Genomic DNA, 22,161 nt, shown 5'->3' on the forward strand with positions numbered 1-22,161 from the left:
CTTATCTGTTAGATACCATGATTACAGTCAACCTTTCCCCTATTACCCACATGGTAAAAATCAAGTCTGGCAGTGGCGTCTAGTCTTTAAAAAACTATACGAAAGACCTTTTTTTCCCTATAAAACACTAGAGACTTATTTTTTTTCAATTGAAAAAGCCAAAAGAAGGTTAAAGTTTAGGGTGGAGGGAATTGTAAAATACCCCCCCCCCCCTCTGCCCTCACTGGCACCACTAATTCTAGAGAAACTCCTTTTTTTGGGACCATATGCGTCCCGGACAAGAAAAAAAAAGTCCAGCAGGTTGGATTTCTCTGCAAAATATGAGACAAACGTAGAAAAAACGCTGCAAATTGCCTTCTAAGGACAGCATTTGAATTTTGTAGAAAATCACATAAAATAAAGTAGTCTCATTTAGTTTCGACTTTGGGGAAATCATTTTTCATAGTAGCAACGGATACACGTTTGCGAAATAACCTACCCTCTCAATATAAAATGGATAAGACAAACAATAATATTAAATTTTTAATCAAAGATACAATATTAAATTATAATGAAAAATCAGGTCCATTATTAAGCAAAGATTCAAATTATCATAGACAAAAGTCGTTACATAGAAGCTAAGATTAGGTATTAGAACGACTGAGGACTAAGCAATATCGGATTCTTTTTTCTTTTCATTTAGATGCGGATCTCAATCTTTTCTTTCCAAATCTATAGATATTACCAGAATTATGCGAACCACTCTAATTTTGCAACGGCATTTTGGATGTTTCAGTAGCGTGTGTCAGTCAGGAAACGGCTCTCTTACAAGAGCAGAACATTTTTTGGCTGTGTTTTTGAATTTTTCAGAAGACTGACAGAAAAAGCCGAAAATTAAAATTATTTTATACACAAGTTGGAATGGAACAACCGTGTAGATTTTGATCACTTAAAAGCTTCTAGTCAGAATCAGACTCAATAAAACCTTTGAGTCGTTTGAAACGCGACACTTGCAATGCAGAGGTCTCTTCTGAGGGGCGCTTTCCCCATGACGCAGTAGTACAGCGAAGAGATCGACCTAAAAAAAAAAAAAAATTAACTTGCAAAAGAAAGACGCTAGAGTTCAAACATGAAGTTCAAAACCCTTAAACTCAGAAACTACAGGTTCAACATTTCACTTTCCCATTCCACAAAGTTTTGAGTTCATAACATTTCACAATAGTTTTCAGCTCATAACTGATTTATATTTTACACTTCGAATCTCTATACAAGTCATGTATTTCTAATAGTGAGGGCCAAAATAATCTATTATTACAAACGGCATCGCAGAAAAGTGCCTAGAGTTCGACAATGGACAACAATATTGTTAAAAAGTACAATTGGTAGCCATGCATATTTCGTCATTTAAAAAAGAATGCAGGCCATAGTCTCGGTATATCAACAGTCGAATCAGGTTTTTTCTTGTAAATAAAATCGATATGATAATGTGTATTTTTTTGTGTAAAAAGGCTAATAAAAAGTTTATTTTTCTTTTGCGTTGCTTTGTCTATGCTCATCAACAAGTTACAAGATCGAGGGAAAAAAGATTCCAAGCACATTTCACTGCTTCTATTTGCTCTTCCAGGTATGTGCAACCATACGGCGTTTATCGTTAGTCTATGAATTAACAATGACTAAGAAAAGAGCGATGTTCTCCCTTGTATTTTTATCGATCTCCTGGTACAGAACAGATGGTTATACAAAATTACGAGGGCTCACATTCTATCACATTATAAAAGTTCTAGTGGCTTTTTTAAGAGCCAAACTCGTTCACGGCACTGCCTGATGCCCCTTCTAGGCCACATGTGACCCCAACAACTACTGAAATCCAATAAGGTGTCAGATCCATCAGATAACAAATAATTTGAAGTTTTTATCTTAAATAATCTTGAACAAATTTTCCATTTCTCGTTTAGTAACATACTAAATTTTTAGTAACAATTTAACCATTAAACAACTAGTCTTTTACCCAGTTTAAAAGCAAAAATGTCAATTAATGGGAGAGTTTGTCATTTGTTACACCAATCAGGAAAGCTACACTTTCGAGAGCCCCAGGATATTTTTGTCACTCATTTTCAGCCGATTTTTCACACAAATTTTTATTTCTAAACTCGATGCCAACTAATTGTTAAGACTGCCTACTCGCATCAAGTCTTTCAGAGGCAACGCTATAGCGTTGCTAACAATAGAGGCCATAAGGCTCCAATGTTTTATTATTTCTTTTCTCCCAGGGGCACTTCATATAGAAAGAGTGATCGTAAAGAGGTTCAGAGGTGGCTCATTCAATTGGAAACAGGAAATTCTAGTGCGCTTCTTAAAAAAAAGCGATTGGAGGGCAACTAGCCCCCCCCCACACCCTTTCTCCCCCGAATACATCCGATTCAAATTTGGAGATAACCATTTTGTTAAAAAATAGTTCAAAGATATACAACAAAAACTCCAGGGTCTACACAACCTCCTAGGTCTCGGGGGCAGGCGTTGAAAGTTATGTCCTTGGGGCATATATGGTTCTTATAAAAGGGATGCTCGTATAAACTTTAGAGAGGGCTCATTTGATTTGAGATCGAAAGTTATATTTCACTTTTTAAGAGTCAAAAGAGATTGGAGGGCAACTAGCCTTCATTCACGCCCTTTTCCCTCCGATACATCTGATTAAAAATGTGAGATATCTATTTTGTTAAAAAATAGCTCAAAGATCTTATAACAAAACTCCGGAATCGACATAAACTCCTTGTCCCAGGGGTAGGCGCAGTAAGTTATGCCCTGGGGGCATATATGGCTCATATAGAAGCGATGCTTGAATAAACTTCAGAGCAGGGATCGTTTGGTTGGAAATGGAAAGTTCTAGTTCACTTTTTAAGAGTCAAAAGAGATCAGAGGGCAACTGGCTCATCCCAAACCCATCTGATCAAAATTTCGAGATAGCCATTTTGGTAAAAAAAAAAGTTGAAAAATAAGATAATTAAAACTCCGGGGTCAACACAACCCCCCACAGCCCAGGGGAAAGTGTTTAAATGACCCGGGGGCATATAAAGTTTTTTCAGAGCCGCTTCATTTGATTGGAAATTGAAAGTTCTAGTTATCTTTTTATGATTCAAAAGGGATCGGAGGACATCTGCTCCCTCCTTTCCCCCCAAACACTCTCTATTCCCTAAATGTATCCAATCAAAATTTTGAGATTGCCAGTTTTTTTTAAATAGTCCAACGATCAGAAAACAAAAACTTTGGAGTCTACATACCCCCCCCCCCCGAGCCTGGGAGAAGGATTGTAACGTATGCCCTGGGGACTGTGAAGTTTTATGGAGGAACTGGTCTTATAAACCTCGGAGGGGACTCAAATGATTAGAAATTGAAAGTTCTGATTCCCTTTTTAAGAGTCAACAGAGATAGGAGGGCAACTAGTCCCTCCCCAAGGCCCCCCTTCCCTAAACATATCTGATCAAAATTTTGAAAAAGCCATTTTGTTCAAAATAGTTTAAAGATCAAATGACAATAACCCCCCAGAACCCGGAGTCTTGTAAGTTATGCTCCGGGGGCGGCTAAGGTTTTATGTAAGAAGTGGTCGTATTAACATCAAATGAGGTTGCTCATTTGATTGAAAATTTATATTTACCTTTATAGGAGTAATCAGAAGTGATTGGCGGGCATATACCCCCCCCCCCCTCTTTGCCCTAAATATATTTGATCAAAATTTTGAGACGGCCATTTTGTTCAAAATAGTCCAACGATCAGATGACAAAACTTCGTGGCCAATATACCCTTCCCCCACTCGAAACCCAGGGGAAGGGTTGTAACTTGTGCCCCGGGGGCATAAGAGGTTTATATGAAAGAGAAGGTCATGTAAACTTCGCAGGTGATTCGTATGATTCGAAATTGAAAGTTCTAATTCAATTCTTACTATTAAGACTTACTTTTCTAGACTCACTTCCGACTTTTTCAGAGTGAAAATTGATCCGATGGCAACCAGCCTTCCCCCACTAATTCCAAGGCCATAGGGTTCTAATTTTTTCACCAAAGGGACTTCATATGAAATGGATGACCAAAATAAACCTTGGAAAGTTCTCATTCGATTGAAATCAGAATTTATAGTGCCCTTATTAGGAGTCAAAAGCGATCGAAGAGCAAATGGCACCCCCAGCCCCTTTTCCCCAAATGCATTTAATAAAAACTTTAATCTTAGTTCAAAACTCCGGGGTGGAAAAAAACCCAAGGCCAGGCATCATAGGTTATGCCCTGTAGCTATATATGATTTTTGTAAAAGAGCTGCTCGTATAAAATTCAGAAGACGTTCACTAGATTGGAAATTGAAAGTTCTAGTTCACTTTTAAGACTCAAAAGAGATCGAAGGTCAAATAGCTCCCCGCCCACTCCCTTTTCCTCAGAGGTATCCAAGAAAAATTTTAAGATAGCTGTTTTATTGAATAGTTCAAACAACAGATAACAAAACTCCAGGGTCAACACAACGCCCCAGAACCCAGTGTTTTAAGTTGGGCCTCGGAGGCATACAAGGTTTTTATGTAAGGAGTGGTCGTATTAAGTTCAGAGATAGCTCTAAATTAATTGGAAATCAAAAAGTTCCAGTTACCCTATTTAAGAGTCAAAAGTCATCAGAGGGCATCTACTTCCTCCCCCCACACCGTCTACTCTTTTCCTTAAGTTCATCCGATGGATTTGTGATAACCATTTTCTTTGAAATAGTACAACGATCAAACAACAAAAACTTCGGGTTCAACATACTCCCCCCCAGAGCGTGGGGGGACTAAGGATTGTAACTTATACAACGGGGTATACAAGGTTTAATGGAAGAAGTAGTCGTATCAACTTTGGAGAAGGCTCAAATGATAACACAACTCTCCAGAAACCGAGGGCAAGTGTTGTAAGTTGTACTCCTGGGGCATATAAGATTTTATGGAAGGGATGATAGTGACAATTTCAGAAGGGCTCAATCGATTGAAAATCAGAATTTCTAGTGCCCTGTAAGAGTCAAAAGTGATCAGAGGGCAACTAGCCCCCCCCCTCCAAGGTCCTTTTCTCCAAATGCAACCAATCCAAATTTTGAGATATCCATTTTGTTTAAATAATTAAAAAATAAAAGAAAAAAAAAACTCAGAGTTTGGCATAGCCCCCTAGAGCCAGTAGGCAAGTGTAAGTTATGCACCAGGGGCATATAAGGTCTTTATGTAAGGGGTGGTCACATAAACTGCAGGTGACTCATTTGATAGGAAATTGAAAGTTCTAGTTACCTCTTTGAGAGCCGGAAGTGAAAGGAGGCATCTACCCCCCCCCCCCGCCCGTTACACACACCCTTTTTTCCTCAAACGCATTCAATCAACATTTTTATGTAGTCATTTTATTTGAAATAGTCCAACAATCAGATAACAAAAACTTCAGGGGGTCAACACACTCCCCTCCCAGAACCCGGGGATAAGGTTGTAAATTATGCTCGGAGACATATGAAGTTTTTATAGAAGAGGTAAACTTCAGAGGGGACTGAAATGAATAGGAATTTAAACCTTAACTTCCCTTTCTTAAAGCCCAAAGTAATCTGATGGAAACTAGCCAACCCCCCTTCCTCCACCAACCATTTTTTTCCCCAAATGCGTCCAATCAAACTTTTGAGATTTTCATTTCGTCCAAAATAGACCAAAGTTCATAAAATAAAACCCCGGGATTTACATAGCCCCCGCAAAATCCGGGGCAGGTGTTGTAAATTATGCCCCCGGTGCATATAAGGCTTTTATGGAAGAAATAGTCGTATAACGTCGCCGGGGCTTATTCTATTGGAGATTGAAAGTTCTAGTAGAATCAGGGAAGACACTTCTCACGGAGACCCAGCGAAAAGTGACACGCTCTTTGAAGATAATCGAGGTGAGCATCATAAATTTCAATTTGAAAAAGCGTCAATTGAAGAATTGACAAAAATTGTGAAGAATTTAAAGTCAAATGTGCTGGTGTTGACGGTTTGAATCTGAAAGCATTCAAAGTAGTTTCAGTGTATCCACTACCATGTCTTCTCTACCTCGTTAACCTGTCACTTGAAGTCGGCCAATTCCCTGAAGCGCTTAAGCAAGCAAAGGTCCTACCATTGTTCAAATCAGGCAATAAGCAAGATATGACGAACTATCGACCTATAAGCTTGTTACCACTATTCTCAAAGATATACGAGAAAATAGTACATCGACAGCTGTATGAATATTTAGACAAGCTCGGAATATTAAGTGAGTCACAGTTCAGTTTCAGAACTAAACATTCAACTGTTCATGCGACATACCATCTAATGGAGTGCGTTAATAGTGCCCTAGAAAGGAATCTTATCCCTCTTACTGTGTTCATAGATTATAAAAAAGCATTTGATACCGTTTATTTTAATCTTTTATTAAGTAGGCTAGCTTGTTTGGGAGTCCGTGAGAAGTGTTTGGATTGGTTTAGGTCTTACTTGCATGGTAGGTCCATCAAAGTTATGATAGATGATGTGGTAGGGAAACCCTTCAATGTGAATTATGGAGTGCCCCAAGGTTCAGTACTAGGACTTTTACTATTTCTTATATACGTGGATACAATGCGTTTTTACATTCCAGGTGCCGTAGTTACATCATTCGCAGATGACACAGCGCTTACAGTGATTGGGGAATCTGTCGAAGATCTTATAGAGATACTTAATGTAGCTTTGGAGAATTTATCTCAGTTCACAAAGCATAGTTTTCTTGCAGTGAATACCGAGAAGACTAACTATATGATATTTAGTCGTATTGGTAAAGTTGTAAATAACTGTCATAGTATCCTTTTACAAGGTGTTTCCATTAGTCAGGTTTTTCAATGTAGATATCTAGGATTTTATTTTGATGTAAATTTTAGTTGGATTCATCATTGCAAAGTTTTATCTTCAAAATTGGCTCGCGGAGTCGGTATTTTAAGAAGATTTCATAATTTTTTTCCTCTACATGTCCTGAAAGCAATTTATTATTCAATTGTCCATCCTTATTTAGTGTATGGTTGTTCATTGTATGCAAGCAATTTATCTAGTCATGTAAAAAGGGTCCAGATTATGCAGAATAAGGCAATTAGAAGTTTGGGTGAGTATCTTGCGTGTGGTAGTACTAGAGATAGTTTTAGAGATTTAGATATTTTGAATATTGATTTTATTAAATCTCAACAGATTTTAATTTTTGTATACCAGGTTTTAAATGGATTGTCTCCTCAATATCTTAGAAGTTTTTATCGATATAATTCAAATTATCACGATCATTCTACTAGGAGCTCTGATCAGCTGACTAGTGAAATCAGGCATACAACGCGATCTGGGTTTATGATTAAACATGTAGGCGTTGTTATTTGGAACTCAATTCCAGAGAGTGTTAGGTGTTCTGAAAACCTTATGTTATTTAAAGTAAGAATAAAAAATTATTCTTTGAATAAATTATAAATTATATTGGTTAAATTTTTATCCCTTTTTTTTCTTTTTTTTATGATGAGAGATGGCTGTTTAGAGATTGTGTAGTGTTTTTTTTTTTTTTTTGCGTATTTCTTTGATTTTGAATGAATAGTTATCATTTATTTGTTGTAGTTTTGCTGCTGAGCAGGGACATTTTAGGTCCCTAAATTGAGCAGTATATTATTGATTGTAAGTGCAATTTTAGTAATTTTTATTTGATGAAATAAACACATACCTACCTACCTACCTACCTAGTTACCTTTCTAAGTGACAAAAGGGAACGAAAGACAACTAGCCCCCAGATGACCCCTGGTCCTCCCTCCATACCCCCCCCCCCACCAAAAAAAATATTAACAATATTCTATTCCAAAAATCATAAGAATTCAATTTAATTTTATTAGATCTTTCCAAAACTGTTTAAGACACATGTATTTTTCAATACAAACAAGAGTATGGCTAATGCCCGTTTCCTTAACGGTAGAAGCACAAGGCCTACTTCCTATTTGGCGCTTTACTAAAACGATTTATATTACAAATATTTTCGTTTATACTTATTACAGCATTGAAGATAAAATGAAAACAGCAGTGAAACCAGACCAGGATTTATAGGCAGTGCGGCTTTCACTATTCCCAAAGTTTTGGGGATTTCCCAGAAAATCTTACGAAAACGGAGCGGCGAAAACGCTTGGTCCTAGAAGCGTCAAAGCTTTAAATCTAGCTTCGGGCGATACAAAATCTTGAGCTGGTTAGCTTTCAGCAATTAATATTAATGTAATAAAGCAGTAGGATTTAGACTTTTACAGAGAGAGAAGGAGGCAAAACCAAAACTCTTTTTTGTGGAGATTTTTGTTCGTTTCAAGCTTGATTTGCATATTCAATTGAATTTTCACTCGTTTCAAGATTTATTTACTCATTTACATTAGTACCTATTGTATGTTTGTTTGCTATGATGGTTTATTTAGTTTCTGTTCGTTTTGAGTTTCGTTTATACCTCAATAGCAAATATATTTGTTCATTTGAATTATCTCTTATTTTTAAGACAAGAGTTTGCAGTGGCATGACATCCTTGATGGTGACATATCAGTTTTTCCTTACTCTTGTGGCACCAAACTCATGGTACCAATTTTTGGCCCCTTTCATTTCCATAATGCATTTAACAGGGTATTAATACAAATTAGAAATAACTATTTGACAATCTTAATTTTTGGTCAAACCATTTTCATTCTTAAATGAGCTAAAATAGCGACGAAGACCACACTGCCTTTCCATAACAAACAAATACAACGTAGAGACAATAGGGAAAATTTTCAAGACAGTGGAAATTATTTCTGTAGATATTTCGGCCCTATGTCCAAGGGCCGTCTTCAGCACAATACAAGAATAAGAGAGAAACTATATATATATATAAAAGAACTTACATCAAATTGTGAGGATTAAAAACTGAATAATTAAAAACACTTTTAAATTTTTTTTTAAAAAATAGCCCTAGCATCCTTACTTCAACGAAGTTCAACCAGGACTGGCGAAAAGAATGAAATGAGAATATAAGCTCATTCAAACTGAAGAGAATGAAATGATTAGATGCAATTTCTTAAAGCTAATCTTGCTTGTTTAGCAGCCTGTCTCAAAGGCCTTTTCGTAGTTGGTTCAGTACTATTATAAATCGGTTTAGTAAAATATTTTGTTAGATCATTTTTAATTAAATTTGAGTATAAAGAATTTAGTGAGTATTCCCCCAAGTCCCTGTTCAAAGAAATATTATTATTTATTTTGAGATTAATTTCGATTGATTCTCGAACCACCTGTTTTATTCCCAAATCATTACTAATGAGTGAAGAGTTTTCAAAATGTATCATGTGGGACGGATTATTAAATATATGCCAACCTAAAGCAGAATCAAAGGAGTTGTTGGAACTATTTGAAATTAAGGCCTTGTCTATGTCATTTTTATGCTGTTGTAACCGTTTGTCTAGATTCTGATGGGTCCTGCCGACATAGTATTTTCCGCAATCACATGGTATTTGATAGACCCCTCTTTGGCGAGTAACTGGGGTCTTATCTTTACCCGAATTTAAGAAATTGATGATTTTAAAATTATTAGTAAAAACTACGTACAGATTATTTTTTGTGCAAATATTTTTTAATTTTGTTGTGATCTTTGTGATATACGGAAGATAGACAATATTTGAGGGCTTATCAGTAGCCTCACATTGTGAAGTATCTTCTTCGATTTTACAAGAATGTCTTTTTATTCTACGGTTAATTATTTTATTGACAAAAGGAATGGGGTATCCATTACCAAAAAGAATATCTCTGATAAAGTTTATTTCTGCATTTATATATGAATTGGAGCAAATATTCAGGGCACGATCAATGAGGGAAGTTACAACTGCTCTTTTAACTTGTGGGGGGTGATTTGAATTAAAGTGAAGATGTCTATTGTTTTGTGTTGGCTTTCGATATATAGTAAAATCCAGTTGATCAGCATTGCGAATAATTAATACATCTAAAAACGGAAGTTTATTTTCAATTTCAACTTCTAGGGTGAACTGCAAATTTCGGTCATAAGTGTTAAGATGATCTAAGAAGCCCCGAAGCTCAGCTTCCCCATAATTCCAAAGTGAAATTACGTCATCCATGTAACGACCCCAATAGACGTGTTTAAAAAAATAAGAATTCAATGCCCAATTCTCAAGATTCTCGACGTAAATATTTGCTAGTAGCCCGGATAAAGGTGCTCCCATGGGTAACCCATTTTTTTGCTGATAAAAAGAATTGCGAAATTGAAAATACATAGAAAACTTATTACAAATTTTAACAAGAGTCATTAAAACTTCACCATCAATTCCTGTCGCTGAAGTCTCGATCAAGTGGTAATTTTCTTCTATTTTGTTTTTTAATAATTCCTCTGAAATAGTTACATCTATATTAATAGTTACAAATATTCGCTCCCTGTTGCTTGAACGTAAAAAGTGATACACTACCGTTACAAAAACTACAAAAACGACAGAGACAAAAAAATCATTTTCTATCATTTTGGCACATATTTATGATACCTATTTTACCTTGGCTTTCTATAATGTTTCCAATATCTAGCTCTTCTACTTCTTTTTTCTTTTCCAGCTTCAATCTAATCTTCTTACATTTTTCTAATGTGGGCTGACCTAAAAAAAAATATGGACCAGTCAATAATCTCCTAAACACTAAAATAAATAGTATAAATATTAATTCACTACAAAAATGTCCACGCAGTTTTCAATTTTCAAACTTTAAAAAATAGGAGAGTTAAATCCCTTTGGGTTCAAAACTACAACCGGAATGGGGGATAGTTTAGGGAGAAGAAAGGTTACAAGCTCTGTTAGAAATATTAAATAATTGAGATAGTATAAGAGACTCCAAACAGAGAATAGAACGCATAATATAAAAACGTTACACCGGAATTGAAGGATTTATCAAAAGTTTACTGATCAAATAAAAATATATGCATATGTCCGATAAATTGCTTGAGAAATAAATAAAAGTGAACAATTAGAAAGGCAGATAAAATGCATCATCGCTAGTAGCATCTCGAAGACTAGTTTCTCACCAGACGACGACAGACTAGCCTCTCGATCACGTCACACACTATCAGGAATCATACTCCGTGGGTAGAAAAACCAGAAAACGCGGTTATCACCTGTTATCTAAATTGACCCTGATTTCTGCGAGTGTAACTTTGATCCTAAGCTGCTTAAAAAAAGAACCCCATACCCGCTCAAGACCAGAACATATTTGCACTTTACTAACAAAAAAAAAAAAAAAAAAAAAAAAAAAAAAAAAAAAAAAAAAAAAAAAAAAAAAAAAAAAAAGTCAGTTTAATTGGCATATACTGATGTTAATTCCTTAAAGTTTTGATAGTTTTTTATTTATGAAAGTAAGAAAACTGAAAACATGTAAAACGTATTTTGTTTTCAGTAAAGCGCAAAATTGTGTTTGATCTTGAGAAGGCACGGGGGTTATCAGGCCTACTCGTCAGTTTTTTTCTATAAGACTGAATACTTTGTTTGCTATTAGTTTGTTGAAGAAACTTTTTCAGCCATTTTTGATCCTGGTATGATACAAACAATATTTCTTTTTATTTGATTTTATAGATTCTTAAGTTGACCTGAAAAATAAAAGTTCCCAAAAGATTTTATCCATGCTCTTTGACAACCTGGATACACTTACACCCTTTTTAATTACTTGAATTGTTAGAGCAGAAGTAGTAATAGTAGCATCCCCAAAAGTTTCAACTAAATATCCCCACTCGTTCTCGATATATTGCTGAGGTATGTTATTGGCAACCATAAACCCAATGCCTTCTGATTTATTTTAAAGCAACATTTATTTTTAAACCATAAGGGGCCAATTGCATAATTTTGGGGGTTAACATGCCTAATATCCCTAAAAAACAGTTTCTGGATCGTTCTACTATGCAGAACAAAATGGCTGTCTCAAAACTTTGACTGGATGCGTTTGGAAAATGAATGTGCTTGGGAGAAGGACAGCTTGTCCTCCAATCTCTTTTTAATTTAAAAAGGAGACCAGAACATTTAATTTTGAATCAAATTAGCTCCTCTAAGAGTTTCAAAGATAATTCTAGCTATTATAGTGGTGCTGCCTATGATATTGTTAACATGCCCTTTTGAAAACCTGCATGCATACAGGACATTGCCGATATATCCTTGTGATAATCTGTATGTTCGTATACTTCTTGAAATTTTCATCTCTATACTATTAGCCCTACAATTAGTTACAATAGAAATAGTCATAATAGTAAATGTAGCAGTAACAGTAGCATTAGCAGTAGTGTGCACATATTCCCTATTGGTGAGATCATCTTCCCCTTTAAATGTTCTCTATAAGTTCCAGCTTAATACCAAAATCAATTCTTGTGATACGTTATTTTGACAATGTGCATGCACATAGCGTATTTTTATTTAGTCCAGATTTCCCCTTAATGCTGAAAATGGAGTAGTTTCGTAGTAGTAAGGGCGGTAGTTGTAGTAGTGTTGGTAACATGCAAATACTGCCTTTCTGATCTTCTCCCTTATTATTTCCTGGATTTTCCAAATTAATATACTCAGTTATACCTGTGTTGCACACTTTTGAAAATCCCTATGCACATAACGTATTTTGATTCAGTTCAACACTCCACTCAACGTTCTCTGAAAGGCTCACCTGAATATCCTTCGTCATGTTCTCAATAGCATATACTATGTGTAACAATGAGCGAATTGCCAAAAATTATAGCCCTTGTCCTGAGGACTGTGGGAAGGTTAACATCCCCAAAGACATAATTACAGGACCTTTCAACAATGCTGAACAAAATAGCTCTCTTAAATTCTCCACCGGATATGTTTTGGGGAATGATAGGCTTTAGGGGGGGGGCTAAATTACCCTCCATTCACTTTCACTTCTTAAAAAGGGCAATAGAACTTCCGACTTCCAATCAAATGAGCCCCATCTGATCAAAAGTTTGCACGACTACCCCTTCCAGAAAAACCTTATGTGCCCCGGCAACAGCATACAGCCCTTGTCCATGGGCTATGGGGGATTGTGTCCACCCTAAGGACATTGTGATATATGGCTATATCACAATTTCAATTGAATGCGTTTTCGGAAAAGAGGATGTCACGGAGGGGGGCTAGTTGCTCTCCATCCTGTTTGACTCCTAAAAGGGAGCCAGAACTATACATTTCAAGTCAAACACTTCTAAAGTCCACAGAACCACCCCTTCCATAAAAACCTATATGCCCCTGGGGCATAGCTTACAACCCTTACGCAAGACTCTGGGTGATTCTGTCCACCCAATAGGCCTTATTATTATTATTAATTTATTACCCGTCAAAAACGGAAAAGACGGAGCATAAAAAAGAAAAAGAGAGAAAAAAATTAAATACACTTCAACTACAAACATTATAAAATAACGCTAGTCCAGGGGTGGTTGGCTCTTAAAACATTGGCACTGAATTTGGAGATTCTTCTCTCTATGGCCATGGAAGGGTTGGTGACCTTGTATTTCATGGAAATGTCGCCATAGCTGTGCCACAGAGGGAGACGCAGGAGAAACTTGGCATATCTGTAGAATGCACTACAAATGGCTTTCTTTTCGGTAGCTGTGAATATTTTCCAGAAGGGAGCCAGAGGAAGCAGATGGGGGGTAGTAAAAGCATTGTATAGCCGGGCAAGGAGAGGACGGTTGAAACGATACTTATTGGCAACAAGTAATCCGTAAGACGCTCGTAGATGGGAACAGAAGTGGTTTATCAGTGCTGAGCGCATGTTCTTCAATGTAGAAGAAATAGGGAGGCCAAGATAGGTAAGCGACTCACAGGGCTTAATCAGAGTGTCGCCAATTTTAACGGAGAGGTTAATTGAAAGCTCATTTTTGGAACCATTGAAGAAAAGAAGTTCTGTTTTAGATTCGTTGAAGTAGAGTCAGATCTGCTTTTATGCCGCTGCAAGTGAATCGTAATTTTGTTGAAATAAAGATATCAAACGAGAAACATGAATAATGTCATCAGCGAAGTTCAGCAGCGATAAATTGATCCCACGGAAAAAGCACGACGGCTTTATTACTTGTTGTGCTTCGATGATAGCGTTATTAAACTGTGATGGTGAAGTTTTGCCACCTTGACGTACGCCTTTCTTGACACTCACCATTTCTTTAGAAGGAAAAGTGCCGGACGGAGAGGGGATCAGGATGACAGTCGAGAGCTTGTTGTACATACTGTAAACAGTGGAAATGATGCAAGAGGAAACACCTCGCTGAAGGGCTTTGAGCAGGATATGGCCATGGATGCCAGAATCGAAGGCTCTACTAACATCAAGTGCTCCAAAGACGAGAAGATCACCATTTTTATCTGCATCAACAAGAAGATTTGCAAGAACGCTGTGAACGTGTTCCCGTCCTGAGTGCTTTTTGAAACCGAACTGGTCGTCCGGAGTAATACATCGAAGTGCAATTTCATCAAAAATTAGGGATTCAAATAGCTTACAAAAAGTGGTTGAAACAGTGATCGGATGATATGAAGCGCACTGGTCAGCTGGTTTACCTTTTTAGAGAATAAGATGGACCAACTCAACACCAAAGCTGTCTGGAAACGAAAATCATTTGAAATAACAGAGAAAGGTGCTCTAGGAGAAGATTGCTGGCAAAGCTTAAATGGGTGCCAGATATACCATCGATGCCCCTAGATTTCTTTTTTAGCTTAACAATTTTGGAACGCATCAAAGACGGAGTGACCGGGAAGCCAATATCCTTAACTGCAAACTGGAGCTCCTTATCGAGGGCCTGGCAAAAGGTGTTTTCTAGGTAGGAATTAGGGGCTGAAAATTGGTCTCTGAAGTAGTCGCAACAGTCTTTTTCTGGCATGCAGGGTGGGTCATTGGAAGATTTGTTCTTAGCTCGAAGACGCCATGAAGCAGGAGGCAAATTATCGACAATCTCGCTGGTACGTGCATTTTCGTTAGCCTTATGCTGTGCGATGGCTTTGGAAAATTTACACTTCGTATAAATACGAACAGTATTGACTACTCAGTGGCGCGGCTTCCCACAATCTGTCCATAATTGTATCCAGAATTTTGCGGCTAGGAGATTAGGATTATTCCGCTAGTTACGCACTTCCGTGTCGTGGAGAATTTTGCGGACAGAAACTGCAGCTTTCTCAGCTATATGGATAGCATGCGTTATCTCAGAGCAGTAGATGTTTAGTAGGATGTTTTTTTCTGAGTCTACTGTCATGTTCAGACAACCCAGAAGGGCGAAAGGAATTTGGATCTTCGACATGATGGACTCACGTGAGCTCTGGTACGAATCGATGTTAGCAGCTTCCCAGTTGAGGCTGTACAACCATTTAGGTGGATAGTTTGTGGGTGAAGTTTGCGGCAAGGGCTTTATTTGAAAAGAATTAGAGATCGGCATTTGGTCGGATATGGAGTAATAAAAAAGAACCGAAGTAAGAGGAGGGTTTAATCATAGAAGAACAAAAGAAATACTCCAGCTGAGACACGGAGCCAGATTGATGGATGTACGTAAAATCGCGATCATTTCCAACACAAGTGAGACTTGGACAGCCATGGAGTAAAACTTGAAATCTATTATTTTCAGGGTAAGACAGTTCACAGTTAAAGTCACCAAACAGGAGACAACTTTGGCCTTCATTTTCATATTTTGATGCTAGCTTGGCAATAGATGTACATGTGAGCGAGAACTTCCTCTCAGATATATCATTACAGTAGTTAGTAGGAAAATAAACTACGAATATGACCACATTCGAAACTTTAACCGTAAGGAAACTGTCAGACTTAGCAACTAGATAACCAAGTAGCTCTTTCCGTATCATCAGGGCCAAACCGCCTGAAGGCCTACCGCGATTGGACTTGACATGGTGGAATAACAGATTATGTGTAGACGTGAACTCCAACAGTTGTCGACTATCGCTTGACAAGAAGTGTTCCTAGAGAGCCATCAAGTCAAACAGCAAGCAAAATTCAGACAGAAGGTGATGTTTCGGTAGAGTTTTCCCATTGATTTTCCACGATACAATTTTTAAGGTTTCTTAAGATATTGGAATTCTTTAGAAGAGACTGAGCGACAGGACACTTAAAACTGTAACATAGGTGGTCGGGGGAGTTGCAAAGAGCACACTTAAGTGCCTTGGTACAAGGATTATCTTTGGTTTTGGAGTGGCCAGCCTCGCCACACCTGTAACATTTTCGGGTACCTAAGCACGCAGATGCAAAATGACCATATGACTGGTAAGAGAAGCATTAGGGTGGCAAGCGTTGAGATACACTAATGGGGAGTCTTTCGTGCCCTATGATCGGTGGAGAGTACAACCAAAAAAAAAAAAAAAAAACGGGCTTTTTTTCTCACTTTCAATGAAGTCCTTCAAATTATTGGAGATTTCTCTCACTTTTTGAGTAACAATAGCACTCAATTCACCAGGCGTAGTTTGACCTCCGTAGGATCAAAAATTACGAATTAGGGCAATTTGATCCGGTTACTCTCGCATAACTGGAACAGTTTAAGCATATCTAACACATTATCGGCAATCTTTTGGCGAGCAACGTTGCGACTCGAAGTATTCGAATAGTGCCAAAGTGTATCCTTAGAATTTATAATCGTATCCTTGTCATAAAATCCCACTGCCTTTTCGCAAATTTCATTGGTCGTATTTGCTTGGAACGCTCGCGATAAATAATTTAGCAAAGCATTATGCACAAATCTTTCCTTCTCACTCGACATTATGCTAATTTAGAAGTCCAGACACATTCAATGGGGAAAAATAACTGGTTTTTATGTGCACGCAACAGGAGCTCATTAGCGACTAAAACATAATTGATACTTGAAATATAATTAAATACCTGAATTTAGGTCAGTAGATCGTAATAATTTTAATCCGTATCAAGGTTTTTTTGAAAGAACAGAATAGTCACTGAATTAATACAAGTCATTGAATTAATTGTGGCTTGAAAGGAATTTCAAGTTCAATTCAATCACAAAAAAGGTGTTACCACGCTGATGACTAAATGAAGACTGATATGATCTTTGGACTATTTTTGAACAAAATGACTATCTCAAAATTTTTGTCGGATGAATTCGTGGAAAATACGATTAAAGGGGGGGGGCCGTCCCCGATCGCTTTGAATCTTAAAAAGGGAACTAGAACATCTGATTTCTAATCCAATGAGCTCCCTCCAGAGTTTATAAGACCACCCTTTCTATAAAACATACCCTAGGGGTATAACGTACAGCCCCTACACTAAGGGCTGTCGGGGGGGGGGGGGAGGGAGGTGTCATTCTCAAAAACATATTTTCCGAACCTTTCAATTACACTGAACAAAATGGCTGTCTCACAATTTTTGATTAGATGTGTTTGGGGAAATGGTGAGCGTGGGAGGTTAGCTGCCCTCCAATCACTTTCGACTATGAAAAGAGGCACAAGCCTTTCAATTTCCAATCGAAGTTTCTACGACAGTAAATGGCCATCTCGAAATTCCCGTCGGATGCATTTCAAGAAAATACAAGGTGTGAGGGGGTATCCACCCTCCGATCACTCTAAATCTTAAAAACGCCACTAGAACTTCTAATTCCAATCCATCGAGCCCCCTGGGAAATTTATAAGATTACACTTTCTATATAAACCATATATGCCCCCAGGGCATGGCTTACAGCCCTGAGGGCTGTGGGGGGCATCCTCAAAGACATAATTTCCGGTCCTTTCAACCATGTCGAAAAAAATTTATATCTAACATTGTTATTAGATGTGTTTTGGAAACTGATGGGCGTGGGGGGGAGGGGGGCTTGTTACACTTCAATCACTTTGACTGTTAAAAATGACACTTTCAATTTCCAGTCGAATGACCTTTTTATTGAAGTTTCTACGACAAAAATGGCTATCTCAAAATTTCTATCAGATGCATTTCGGGAAAATACGTGGTGTGTGGGGGGAGGAATTCACCCTTCAATCACTCTGAATTTTAAAACAGGCACTAAAATTTCTGATTACCAATTTAATGAGCTGCCTCTGGAGTTTATACGATCACCTTTTCTTTATCAACCTTGTAGACAGGGCACAACTTACAATACTTGCCCTGAGGGCTGTGAGGGGTTGCCATCCACAAAGACATAATTTCCATACCTTTCAACTACGTTGAACAAAATGTCTATCTCAAAATTTTGCTTGGATGTGTTTGGGGAAATTGTGGGCGTGGGAGGGGGTTAGTTGCCCTCCAATCACTGTAAATTATTTAAAAGAGCAGTAGCCCTCTTAATTTCCAGTCAAATGAGCCGTTTTAGAAGTTTCTACGACCACTCCATCGATACAAAATGCTTGGTCTAAAACAAACCAAAAAAAGGCTGTAAAAGTATACCATCTGTAAAACAATTTTTCACGATTTCTACAGACGTACATAAAAAATAGAGAGTAAAATAAGACTACAATCCTCGAGGGCAAAAGATCAGAATCAATGGCATAATTGCTCTTTTCACAAGTTTTGGTAACGAACGATATATATATATATACATATATATGTATATATCTATATATATAAAAATAAGTTGTCTGTCTGTGGATCAGGTGACGTCATGTTTCTGTGTCGGCTGACGTCATGAAATTAGTTGTCAGGTGACGTCATGTTTCTGTGTCGGCTGACGTCATGAAATTAGTTGTCGTCATTTTTGCTTTGACGGTGACGTCATTCAAGTTATATAAGACATATGTTCACGTAGAAATCTATTAATGTTTAAGTTTACAATGACTAATGAAGATGCTCAAAGAGTCTATGCCAAAAAACTTGCTGCTGATAGTTCCTCGGCACGCTTTCTTTTCTGACTTTCTCTATCAGCAGCAAGTTTTTTGGCATAGACTCTTTGAGCATCTTCATCAGTCATTGTAAACTTAAACATTAATAGATTTCTACGTGAACATATGTCTTATATAACTTGAATGACGTCACCGTCAAAGCAAAAATGACGGCAACTAATTTCATGACTTAATTTCAGAACTTAATTTCTGTGTTGACTGACGTCATGAAATTAGTTGTCGTCATTTTTGTTATGACGATGCTTAGTATATTGTAAAACACATTAATTTGGTTAATAATATACCATTTAAAACACCAAAATGAACATGCTGGAGTAGTCACTCGGTGAGAGAGGGTGTCAGAACGGAGAATGAAGGTCCCAGGTTCAAATCCTGGTTAGGCTAAAAAAGGTAAAAATCTAAAAACTAAAAAAAAAAACTGAAAAAACTAAAAAAGGCAAAAACTACAAAAAAAACTAAAAACTAATAAAAAAAAAATTAAGAATAAAAATAAAAAAAAATAAAAAAGATAAAAACTAAAAAAAAAGTAAAAAGAAAAAACGAAAAAAACTAAAAAAGCTAAAAAAAAGGTAAAAACCAATAAAAAACTGAAAAGAAAAAAAGGAATAAAACTAAAAAAATTTTCATCTAAAAAACTAAAAAAAACTAAAAAAGGTAAAAACTAAAAGAACTAAAAAGAAAAAAAAACTAAAAAAAGGAAAAAAACTGAAAAATATATAAAAAATATATGAAATATATATATAAATGACGATGGCGACTCAGGGAATGGTCGATTAGCAATCACCATCAACAAAGCTCAAGGGCAATCATTAGAATCATGAGGTATAGATCTGAATACGGATTGTTTTCCCATTGACCATTATATGTTGCATGTTCAAGAGTCGGTAAACCTGGCAATCTATTTATATGCACAGACAATGGGACAGCAAAGAATGTTGTATATTCGCAAGTTTTACGTAGTTAAAAACATATATATATATATATACTAGCTGTTGGGGTGGCGCTTCGCCCCACCCCAACACCTAGTTGGTGGGGGCGCTTCGCGCAACCCCCCAAGCCCACCCGCGCGCGTAAGTCGTTACGCGCCATATTAGTTACGCGCCATTGTAGTTGTGTCCCTATGTCCCACCTGTGAATATATATATATATATATATATATATATATATATATATATATATATATATATATATATATATATATATATATATATATATATATATATATATAGATATATATATATATATATATATATATATATATATATATATATATATATATATATATATATATAGATATATATATATATATATATGTATATATATATATATATATATATATATATATATATATATAGATATATATATATATATATAGATATATATATATATATATATATATATATATATATATATATATATATATATATATATATATATATATATATATATATATATATAGATATATATATATATATATGTATATATATATATATATATATATATATATATATATATATATATATATATATATATATATATATATATATATATATATATATATATATATATATATATATATATATATATATATATATATATATATATATATATATATATATATATATATATATATATATATATATATATATGTTTTTAACTACGTAAAACTTGCGAATATACAACATTCTTTGCTGTCCCGGTCGTCATTTGTGTCCCGGTGTCCCAGTCTCTGATTTCTCTTTGAGTGTCCCGGGCGTCATTTATATTCCTTGTGTCCCGGTGTCCCGGTCGTCATTTATATTTTTAGCTTTTTTAGTTTTTTTTCATTTTTTCTTTTTACTTTTTTTTTAGTTTTTATCTTTTTTATTTTTTTTATTTTTATTCTTAATTTTTTTTTTATTAGTTTTTAGTTTTTTTTATAGTTTTTGCCTTTTTTAGTTTTTTCAGTTTTTTTTTTAGTTTTTAGATTTTTACCTTTTTTAGCCTAACCAGGATTTGAACCTGGGACCTTCATTCTCCGTTCTGACACCCTCTCTCACCGAGTGACTACTCCAGCATGTTCATTTGGTGTTTTAAATGGTATATTATTAACCAAATTAATGTGTTTTACAATATACTAAGCATCGTCATAACAAAAATGACGACAACTAATTTCATGACGTCAGTCAACACAGAAATTAAGTTCTGAAATTAAGTCATGAAATAAGTTGCCGTCATTTTTGCTTTGACGGTGACGTCATTCAAGTTATATAAGACATATGTTCACGTAGAAATCTATTAATGTTTAAGTTTACAATGACTGATGAAGATGCTCAAAGAGTCTATGCCAAAAAACTTGCTGCTGATAGAGAAAGTCAGAAAAGAAAGCGTGCCGAGGAACTATCAGCAGCAAGTTTTTTGGCATAGACTCTTTGAGCATCTTCATCAGTCATTGTAAACTTAAACATTAATAGATTTCTACGTGAACATATGTCTTATATAACTTGAATGACGTCACCGTCAAAGCAAAAATGTCTATGCCAAAAAACTTGCTGCTGATAGAGAAAGAAAGAACAGAAAGCATGCCGAGGAACTACCAGAGCAACGCGGAAGCACACTTGCTGCTAAAAGAGAATGTGAAAAAAGAAGGCGTGCCGAGGAATTACAAGAACAGCAAGAAATCAGGCTTGCTGCTGATAGAGAAAGTAAGAAAAGAAAGCGTGCCGAGGAATCACAAGAACAGCAAGAAATCAGGCTTGCTGCTGATAGAGAAAGTAAGAAAAGAAAGCGTGCCGAGGAATCAGAGCAACCTGAAAGTTATCGCCTGGCATTCAGGTACAACCCAGTCGATGATTATAGCTTGAGTAGATGTGTTCAAATCGGGACAATGTCTAAAATTTGTCCCTATTGCAAGGCCTTGAAATTCAATGGTGAAACAATGGGAATGTGTTGCGCCTCAGGAAAAGTTAAACTTCCTCTATTGGCTGCACCACCAGAGCCATTGAAGACTTTCCTTACTGGAACTACATCAGAATCTAAGCGTTTTTTGTCAAAAATCAGACAATACAACTCATGTTTCCAAATGACGTCGTTTGGAGCCCAAATCGAAAATCCAGATCAATTTATGTCTACTTTCAAAGTAAAAGGGCAAATTTATCATAAAGCAGGGTCCCTTCTACCATTCTCAGGCGAGAATCATAAATTTTTACAATTGTACTTCATCAGTGATAGAAATTCTGAATTGAATGCACGTTGCGAAATTTCTCCCAACGATGAAAGGACAATCGTTTCCCAATTGCAACATCTTTTCCACGAAAATAATAATTTAGTGCGTCTGTTCAAAACAGCCATCGATTTGATGCCTACTGATACGCATAAAAT

The 22,161-nt window shown here is 36.2% G+C and overlaps 1 protein-coding gene across 1 annotated transcript in view; it reads right to left on the bottom strand.

The window, feature by feature from the left end:
* Positions 1-509: 509 nt before the first annotated feature.
* Positions 510-22,161, bottom strand: part of LOC136026444 (dentin sialophosphoprotein-like) — a 46,844-nt gene continuing 25,192 nt past the window's right edge. Inside the window, exons 4-5 of the mRNA XM_065703038.1 lie at positions 10,516-10,614; positions 510-1,057 (exon numbers count right to left, since the gene is read on the bottom strand). Coding sequence (XP_065559110.1) covers positions 939-1,057; positions 10,516-10,614 — 218 coding nt within the window. The 3' untranslated portion in view covers positions 510-938. The remainder of the gene's footprint in view (positions 1,058-10,515; positions 10,615-22,161) is intronic.

This window comes from Artemia franciscana, chromosome 4 (assembly GCF_032884065.1).
Source record: "Artemia franciscana chromosome 4, ASM3288406v1, whole genome shotgun sequence".
NCBI lineage: Eukaryota > Metazoa > Arthropoda > Branchiopoda > Anostraca > Artemiidae > Artemia > Artemia franciscana.